Here is a 10299-nt window from a genome sequence, read left to right as displayed (position 1 = left end):
TGATTTATTTATTTAACAGTCTAGATAATTAATTTAAATATATATATTTTTAAATCATCAAATGGAGAGTGGCATGGATTCGTCCAACTAATAAATTTTCTCAGTTTGGTGAGCCATGTTATGGCTTGATGTGAGTATATTTGGATGATTTGACATACAAGAAAAGTGAAAGATCGCGCGAACAAGTATATGTACTTGAGACACTGCATTTGTTATCTACAGGATAAAGTTCATGTATATCACTCGTTAAGATACAACGTATATCTTTCTCAAAATAATTACGAGTTTAATTGTTTGCTTCAAAACCTTCTAATCCGTAGAAAATGGATTGTTTGTAAAATTATGTCCTCCCATTTCCTTTTTCCCACAAAAATCGGTAAAACAACGACAAATGGAAGCATTGGAAGTGAAAGAAATTACACTTGAGATCCATCTACATTCTATATGGTTTTAAAATTTGCATGAGCAGCCCTACTTTTGGTTGGAATGTACAAACCTTTTCTATCATGGAGGTCTTAAATCGCATTATCACTTAAGGAATAGCATGATTGATATTTTATGTCTTTAATATCTTTTCTTAATCCAAAGTAGTAGTGGTAAATGCTATGTATGGAGCACAAGCTTCATGAACTGAACAAGTTCTATTATAGTTCTATTATATCCAGAGCGAGTGAAGATAACAAAGACTTAATTATTTGCACACGGCCATGCATGCATGTATAGCGCACAGGCCAAGTCTGAACTCCAACATCTAACTTGGGTCTTGCATTCAACAATCAAATTGATCGGTGGGCAAGACACTAACACATTGCATACAACACCAAAGCTCGCTAGACCTCTCCAAAATCTAACTTAGATTCTCCAAGGAGCAATTTATTAATTGATCGACCAACTAGCCAAAAACCTTCAGCCATCTATAGTAGTCAATCAATTTCCGAGAGTACTTCGGAGATGAGCTTGTCCACGTTATTGTAGGAAGTCCCACCGGCATAATTGCTTCCTCCGCCTTCGCCTTCCACTCCATGGCCTTCTTCCTCATCTCCTTCCCCTTCTCTCCCTCCATCAACTCCCTCACCAATCCTTCCACTTCGTCCCTCTTCACGTCATTGTCGATCTCCATCCCGATCCCCCACTCCGTGCAGCTATACCGGCAGTTAGTCTGCTGGTCCCCAAAGAACGGCCAGCATATCACCGGCACGCCACCGCAGAGGCTCTCGAGTGTCGAGTTCCATCCGCTATGCGTCAGGAAACCTCCAATCGCCCGGTGCTTCAGGACCTCCTCCTGCCGGCACCAGCGTGCCAGCATCCCTCGGCCTGCGATTTCTTCCACGAACTCGGGTGGCAACACAGCCGACTCGGTCGCCACAAGATCCGGCCTTATGATCCACAGGAATGGCTTCTGGCTGTTAGCCAGTCCCCATGCAAACTCAGTCAGCTGGCCAGCTGTTATGACCGTGATGCTGCCGAAGTTCACGTACACCACCGAGCCAGGCTCCTTCGAGTCAAGCCATGACAAGCATTCGGGCTCCTCTCTCCATAAGTTCCCCCCTACCAATCTCAGGGCTTCGTCTTGGATCTGGTCGGCAAGGAGCTGGAGCGGCCCAATGGTGTAGATGTGGGGAAAGACGGAGGATAGAGACTCCAGGACATCGTGCTCAAGGGTGTCGAAGGTGTTGAGGATGACTGCGGAAGCCCTGGAAGATCTCTCGACTTCTTGGATGACGAAGTTGAGCATGATATCTTGGTGGTCTAGGGTTCGGATGAAGGTGGGGATGTCTCTCAGGCGAATGCTTTTCATGCCTGAAGTCCAGCTCACCGTGGTCTCCAAATATCCATTCGACAAGTAGGTTGGGTCTGTCATCATCATAAAACAAAGAGTTACGCCACGAACAAAGGGTAGATAGAACTATCAAGAATACTGTTCAAATATAGATCTGCAGTTTATCACAGAATCACCTTTCAATTTCCCTAGCAATCATGCTAGGGGTCCAAACCGTAGGTAAGATTTGTATACAAAATCGCGAAGTGTTCTTATATCTTTTGGGGTGGGGGGTGATTATATGAGCTATGTTTTTTTTCGTTGTTCGGACACAAAAATAGTGACGTTGTAAACTAGTATTTGTATGTAACTTGTATCCTAGCACTACGTTAAATATACTATAATTTCTTATTAAAATTTGCCCATTAGTATATGCAGTATCGCATCCGATGACTGTTGGAGAAATCTTTCCAGAATATTTTGAAGCTGACAAAACATTTCTATCAGTCTAAGTCTGGATATCGATAGTTAAAGTCTCAAGATTTTATAGTCTCAAGACTTTGTTATCTCAAGACTCAAGACTCAAGACTCAAGACTCAAGACTCAAAGTTATTCTCACTGACAGTCTTTCTAATCCAGTGTTGAAGGAAATCCAAAGTCGAGGTTTATGATTGAGGATTTGATCCTATCCTCTGGGATAGATTCTTTGGTTGGATAATCATTTCGGATTCTTTATATCTTATCTAAGAACGATTGAAGATCCGATGGTCGACAAAATAATCTTGGATTATTCTATTCTTGGAAACCGAGATCCCGATTGTATGGGCGAACAGATTGATGGGCTATCATCGATTCCTTATATAGCTCGGATGATCTTCTTGATTGATTCCGTCCAACGGGTAGATTGGAGGAATTCCTTTGGTAAGTGCCAACGGCTATGATGGCATGAAGGAGTATAAAAGGAAGACGTTCTAGTTGTTTTAAGAGTGTGATCGATAGAAAAATTCCAGAGTCTGAAGATCCTTTGATTATTAGTTGAGACTGAAAGCGAAATTGTATACCGAGAGTGTTTATACTTGGTGACGCTTGAGCAAGTGTGGTAGATCATCTACACCTAGAAATCAAGGAAGATCAACACTGTAACAACTCTTTGATCATAGTGGAATCCAGCCAATCGGCTGTCAGTGCAGAAGAGTGGACGTAGGCTTGAATCAAGCTGAACCACTATAAACTGAGTGTTCAATTCTCTCTTTCCCTTACTCAGTCTTGTGATTGAATTTTCAATTGTTGCAAAGTCTCTAATTGTTTAAATATCGTGCAAACATCGAGAAATTTTTTTGTGTATACCTATTCACCCCCTCTAGGTACTCGTACTAGCTATCTCAATGACCTAAACCAAAGTGATCGACCTATATCCCCCCCAAACGTGGTCTTGCCGGATCATTTATAGTAAACATCTTTCTAAAAGATTTAGTGTCTTTGCATTTCTCTCAATCAAAATTGACATGAAGAACTAAATTAATAAATTATTAAGAGGTTTATGACTAAATTAACTAAAATGAAATATTTTTTCTCTTTTATGCTCATGCCATGTATGAAAAATAAAATTAGTCTTCTTTCGAAATGTAAACGAAGGACGGGAAGAAACAAAAAGCTAAGCAAAAGAAGTACGTAGGGAACTGAGAAACGTCCAAATTCCAAAATATGTAGCGGCAAATATTTTTTGGTGAAAAAAGTTTTAAAAAAAAAACTAAAATAATTTAATCCTTCTTTGACAAATATAACATGGAGTGCGGACCTTTCAGGGGCGTAAAACCATCCTCGACAAGACGACGATACTTAGTGCAGCCAAACACCCCGCAAGCACTGGGCGTCCAAAACACAACTTCAGGAATCTTCAACTCCTCGGCAGCATCCACAGTGAACGCCATCCCGCCGTCGGACACGATACACGTGACCGGGGCACCACACCGTCTTGGGATTGCTCTCGGAGCTTCAGGAGAAGACTCCTAAACGCCGATAGCCCGTGTTCAGATAGAGAAGCACAGAGCGAGGGGATGTCCTGGGTGGAGTCGGCGTCCGAGGGCGGGAGGCCATCGGGGATCATGTCGAAGCGGAAGTGGGGCAGTCCGTCGAGGGAGTGGGGCCCCTGCGACCGGAGCAAGCGCTTGTGGTTGTGTTCGGTGTTGACGAAGGTGATGTGGAAGCCCTTGTGGTGAAGGAGCTTGGCCAGTTTGAGCATGGGGTTTATGTGGCCCTGTGCTGGGAATGGGATGCATACTGCATGAGGCTTCTCTCCCGCTTGAGGATGAACCATCTCTCTCTCTCTCTCTCTCTCTCTCTCTCTCTCTCTCTCTCTCTCTCTCTCTCTGTGTTGTTTTCGTGGAAGAAGAGCCTCCGACTCTTTTTATAAGCGAATAATGCTACTTGTACAGACAGATTCATCGATGAAATTGGTATTTTACGATCTACGTGATGTTGCGGGTTCTGATATACTGCTGAATTAAACACTTTAAGATTTAATTATAGTACTTACTTTATAATTTTATGAGACTAGCTTAATGGGAAAAATTATCAAAAAGTCCTAGACCGAGTGCAATTATGCAAATATGATCATAAACTTATTTTTTTGTCAATTGAGTCGTAAACCTTTTTGTAATTATATAAATTCAATCCATTTGACTAAATTTAGTTGGTCAACACTAACATGGACGCCGCCCTATAATTTTTTAATAATATTTTTAAAAAATATTTATTAATTTTTTAATCTGTTTTTCCTTTTTATTCTTTTCTTTTCTCATCTTCCCTACTTCTTCCTCTGGCTCTGGCAGTCAAATTTGATTGGATGAATCGGCAGTCAAATTTGATTGGATGGACCGAAAGGATTCAGGATTAAATTAGCTAAAATTTTTAGGATTCTTATAGTAATTTTCCCAGTTTATGTGTGCTTTTATATCTCTCCTTATGTGTGGGGTTGGTCAAAAGACGGGTGAATACTAAAAAAAAAAAAAAAAAAAAAAAACTTATCATGCGAAATGAGGAAAGCACGTGTTCTTCGGAGTAGTATCACTTGAAAAATTGGCCTCGGCCTTTAGTAGCACACCTAATGTTGGCTTGAACACAGTTCATTCAACTATATGTACAAAGACTAAATTACAAATAGTTGGGTACGTGTAAGTATTACAAGAGAAGACAAGTACATGCTAGCTCTTCCGCAATGAATATATTATCTAAAATTCGATTTGTGAGGAAACCTAATCTAACACATACCACAACGGAATTTGAAAGCAAAGGAATATCCTTTCTGGAAAATACGTAATTGATAACACAATACATAGTTTGTGTAATCTAAGTTCATGTTGTTGTCTCAAATGCTCCATCTTACACTAAGGCGAAATAAATGTTTTAAAGAAGGAAGCTTAAGCGGCGAATTTCGAAACCTAAGTACAAGTTTGGCAACTTGGGTTGAAAGAGAAGGGGAATAAAATGGCCTAATTGCACTTGCCATGCGGCCCAAACTTAAGTTAATCCTGTTTGATACGTGGAGGCAAATTGGTCAAGTACCTGATGGTGCCTATACTAGGATAATTATAAAAAAATCTTAAATTTATTGTGCGAGTGTCAATTTAATTATGAACCTTTTAATTTAGTTATTTTATTGATAAATTTTGACCAATTACCAATATAATCCTTCCAATAATTTTGTTCAAAAATCACTGAGGCCGATGCCGACCATCCTATTTGGCATAGCTGGCGACACCGAGTTTTCACATGAACAATTTTTTTTATTCTAAAATTTTTCTGAATTTTAACTATCAATTTTTTTCCCTTTTTTTCTTTCTTTTCTTTCCCACTATTGCCAGCGAGGGTGGCCAACACCCTTGTAGACCATGGAGCAAGATGGCCCTCTCCTATATTTTGCAAGGACCTAGTTGAGAGCCGCGATCCTAGCTAGCCACAATGAAAAATGTAATAATAAAAAATTCAAGATTTGTTTAAAATATTATAAAAAATCGTTCACGCTAGTGCCACAATGTACACAAGACGGCTGACATCCATATTAATAATTACAAGGACCTTGTAGACCATGGAGCAAGATGGCCCTCTCCTATATTTTGCAAGGACCTAGTTGAGAGCCGCGATCCTAGCTAGCCACAATGAAAATGTAATAATAAAAAATTCAAGATTTGTTTAAAATATTATAAAAAATTGTTCACGCTAGTGCCACAATGTACATAGGACGGCTGACATCCATATTAATAATTACAACTAAGTAAAATGATTGGTAATTATAAAAAAGTTTTGAACTAATTGACCAAATTAAAATATTTATGATTGAGTTCACATTTATATAATAAAGTTGAGGTTTTTTAGATACGTGTTGCCAACACCTGCGGTCTCCAATCAACAAAGCGACCTTCCATCAACTCACCTCCTCGTCTCGTTCTTTTTTCTCCATCCATACTCCAGGACGGCGCATGTGCATTATAATTCTCGAATCTCTCCCGAAACTATCGTCGGACATTATGGGGTCCTCAATTATCTTGAAGAGCTCTTTTTTTTTTTTTTTTTTTTTTTTTTGTCGAATATCTTGTAGAGCTGAGTATGAGATTATTGTCTTCTAGTCCAGCAAGGAGATCCCACCTTCATTTTGGTCAAAATAGGGCTTACAAACGTCATTCGTCCGAAACATACAAATTAGACATTCTCAGCATCTTTAATTTCTTGACTTCCTGCTATAGAGATTCATTTGTATAAGACGTTTCTGCAAACTAGCGAGGCCAACGCGAGGGGGCTCATAATATCTTCGGCAGGCCAGTCAACTTGGATAGAACTAGCTGGACGTGCCCATTAAACCAAGTCAGTGTAAAGATGCACAACTACGAAAGTTGCAAGATTCAACAAATCCATCTCTTAATCGAGCACATTATGATTATACTCCTAGCAATGGCACTCGTAAGAAAGGTACACATGGCTGGTCGTAATTAGGATCTTGTTGTACAATGATTTCGACCACGTTTGTGATTCCTTTGGCTTGAAAACACTCGTTAAACAATCATAAATCAACATGACTAGCTGTAAATGGATCTCATTGTACAATGATTTCGATCACGTCTAATGATTCCCCTTGCTTGAAAACACTCATTAAAAAATCATAAATCAACATAATGGCATGTGATCTAATCCACCTCATATTCATTTACAACAACATGAAAACCGCTCGTTAAACTGTTACAATTGACAACACTTTGAATTATGTAACAACGTGAATGGTTTTTCCCGATGGTTCACGACCCTGAGGTACTGTACCCTAGCTTGGAGGACTAGTACAGACGCACCAACAATCCCCAGCCCCCACCCCCTACCAAGGATGATTGAGAAGGAAGGGGAGATCTTAGTCTTGAAGCGTCCGCAATTACGAGACTCAACATCTAACTTGGATCTTGCATTCAACAATCAAATTGATCAGTGGGCAAGACACTAACAAATTGCATGCAACACCAAAGCTCGCTAGACCTCTCCAAAATCTAACTTAGATTCTCCGAGGAGCAATTTACTAATTGATCGACCAACTGGCCAAAAACCTTCAGCCATCTATAGGGTTCAATCAATGGACGAGAGTAATTCGGAGATGGGCTTGTGCACGTTATTGTACGAAGTCCCACCGGCCATAATTGCTTCCTCGGCCTTCGCCTTCAATTCCATGGCCTTCTTCCTCATCTCCGTCCCCTTCTCTCCCTCCATCAACTCCCTCACCAATCCTTCCACTCCGTCCCTCTTCACGTCATTGTCGATCTCCATCCCGATCCCCCACTCCGTGCAGCTATACTGGCAGTTAGTCGCTGCTCCGCAAAGAATGGCCAACATATCACCGGCATACCGCCACAGAGGCTCTCGAGTGTCGAGTTCCACCCACTATGCGTCAGTGTTGGAAATTGTGATCCATTTTCTAGAATTTCCTAGAGTTGCTAAACTTCTAGAATTCTCTAGAATTCCCTAGATGAATTTTCTAGAAGAAAGAAGAAAACATTTTCTAGAAGAAATAAGAAATGTCCAACATGTAAGAGAAGTCTCTAGAAAAACTACAATCTAGAATTTCCTAGAATAAGCCTAAGTGGATAACATTCCCCATTATTCTAGAATGTTGTATTTAGTCTCTATAAATAGGCATGTAAGTTCAACAAATGTAAGAGGGTGAGAGGAGCATGAGAATATATTCCATATCATGAAGCTCCTCACCAATACTTCCTTCAACCATTGTAAAATTACTTTCATAAACTAAAGAAACTATTTTCCCCCATATCCCGTGTCTTATATCCTCCAACTATCACATATTGTCCCTTGTCCATCCCCTATCAAATATAAACTATACCATTCTTCCGCACACATTTATATTTTAACAGTCAGGAAACCCCCAATCGCCCGGTGCTTCGGGATCTCCTCCTGCTAGCACCAGCTCGCCAGCATCCCTCGGCCCGTGATGTCTTCCATGAACTTGGGCAGCAACACAGCCAACTCACCCGCCACGAGGTCTGGCCTTATGATCCACAGGAACGGCTTCCGGCTGTTAGCCAATCCCTTCACAAACTCGGCCAGTTGGCCAGCCGTCATGACCGTGACGCTGCGGAAGTTCACATACACCATGGAGCCGGGCTCCTTCGAGTCCAGCCATGGCAAGCACCCAGGCTCCTCTCTCCATAAGTTCCCTACTACCATTCTCAGGGCTTCGTCTTGGATCTGGTCAGCAAGGAGCTAGAGCGGCTCGATGGTGTAGATGTGGGGAAAGACAGAGGAGAGAGACTCCAGGACGTCGTGCTCGAGGGTGTCGAAGGTGTTGAGGATGACTGCAGAAGCCCTGGAAGATCTCTCGACTTCTTGGATGGCGAAATCGAGCATGATATCTTGGTGGTCTAGTGTTCGGATGAAGGTGGGGAAGTCTCTCAGGCGAATGCTTTTCGTGCCTAAAGTCCAGCTCACTGTGGTCTCAAGATGTCCATTCGACAAGTAGGTTGGGTCTGTCATCATCATAAAACAAAGATTTATACCACAAACAAAGGGTAGATAAATCTATTAAATTTAAATGCTGAAAAAACCCTTGAGACTAAGATTGATTTTGTGATATTTTAGGCCGATAGAAGTACAGGAGAAGTGCTAACTTGATGTCAAAAGTTACGAAAAGTATACATGTCATGTTTATTTTTTTTAACAATTAAGACATTTGAGTGCTAAGTCTGGCGAAGGCTCACGAAAATCTTACGTGGCTCGCCAGTTAGTTGAGCCAACAAAGAATAGCTAAAACAACCTTATTTTGCCTCTTATTTGAATTTAATATAAATATTTATTATATTATATTTAAAAATTAAGGTGTAAAATTTAATTAATTTTTATATTAAAGTTCAAATCCAAGGCAAAATGACATCATTTTTTGCTTATCTAATCATGTCAGCATGCAAAATAACGTCATTTTTTTACTTATGTAGCCACATTATGTCTCGTCAAAGAAATGTCATGTTAGTATTTTGCCTGTATTTTCTCATCCTTAGCACTTAACTTATCCATTTTGCTTCGATTTTAGTACTCAAGTATACATTTCCTAATTTTTGGCACTTAAGTGTTTTCCCATGCCAAGGTTTGGCACTCCAGGTGTCTATGTCTCGTTTTAGGCCTAATGATCTTCATTTACAAGATTTGGAACAATTGGGTAAATTTTCTTCTCTACTAATTCCTTATTCTTATTCTCTTCTTTTCTTTACTTTCGTACATTTTATGCATAATCGATATCAAAAGTCTTAATTTAAAGTCACTGAAGAGTCTTTTTAAAGCAATTTGATTATAGCGAAATGACTGAGAAGCCAACAATGAGTTGTTATTAATTACAAAACCAACGACTCAAGTGTTTTTTCATCTTTTAAATTAAAAGATCTATATAATGACATTAATGTTTTTTTAATAGGTGATGATATTTTTTTATTTGTAATTATTTATATTTTAGTAATTAATTTTTTTTTCATCATATTCATGAAATTGATTATGTGGGCCCTCTTAGGATTTTATCTCTCAATCTAAGCTCACAATAAAAATAAAACATTAAAACATTTATTAAAAAAAAAAGCTGAGATGAAACCAGATGAAGAGGTCAGCTGATTTCATCACAACATGAGCGGTCATTAGTTGACTATCACTCCTTCGCTGGATGAAAGATGGTCGGCTAAGCCGCACTCATGAATATATATTACCCAATATCTTTTATTTAAGAAAAATGCTTTAGTTGACCGTCTCCATCAAGTGACGAAGTGACGGCCAGCGATAGGACCACTCATTTTGTTAGGAAACTAGTTGACTTTTTCAATTGGTTTCCTCACACCCAATTTTTTTTTCTTATATTTATGTTTATTATCGCAAGCGTAATTTGAGAAATAAAATCCTAAAAGAGCCCACACAATCAATTTCATGAATACAATATAAAAAAAAAAATTAGATATCAAAATATAAATATTACAAGTAAAAAACATTATCACCTACTAAATAGAAATCGTTAA

At 39.5% G+C, this 10299-nt stretch overlaps 1 protein-coding gene and 1 pseudogene across 1 annotated transcript; both read right to left on the bottom strand.

Annotated features, from left to right (window-relative positions):
- Positions 1 to 668: 668 nt before the first annotated feature.
- Positions 669 to 4103, bottom strand: LOC104419896 (7-deoxyloganetin glucosyltransferase). The gene is given in 4 exon segments (XM_039301693.1): positions 669 to 991; positions 994 to 1854; positions 3558 to 3723; positions 3726 to 4103. Coding segments are annotated over 4 exon segments (1446 nt in total). The 5' UTR covers positions 4077 to 4103; the 3' UTR covers positions 669 to 923.
- Positions 4104 to 7363: 3260 nt separating this feature from the next.
- On the bottom strand, positions 7364 to 8782 carry LOC104430578 (annotated as a pseudogene).
- Positions 8783 to 10299: the final 1517 nt, after the last annotated feature.

The sequence above is a fragment of the Eucalyptus grandis genome, chromosome 9 (genome assembly GCF_016545825.1).
Source record: "Eucalyptus grandis isolate ANBG69807.140 chromosome 9, ASM1654582v1, whole genome shotgun sequence".
In the NCBI taxonomy this organism is placed as follows: domain Eukaryota; kingdom Viridiplantae; phylum Streptophyta; class Magnoliopsida; order Myrtales; family Myrtaceae; genus Eucalyptus; species Eucalyptus grandis.
Note: the sequence above shows the minus strand (reverse complement) of the source record. Positions and strands in the feature narration are given on the sequence as shown.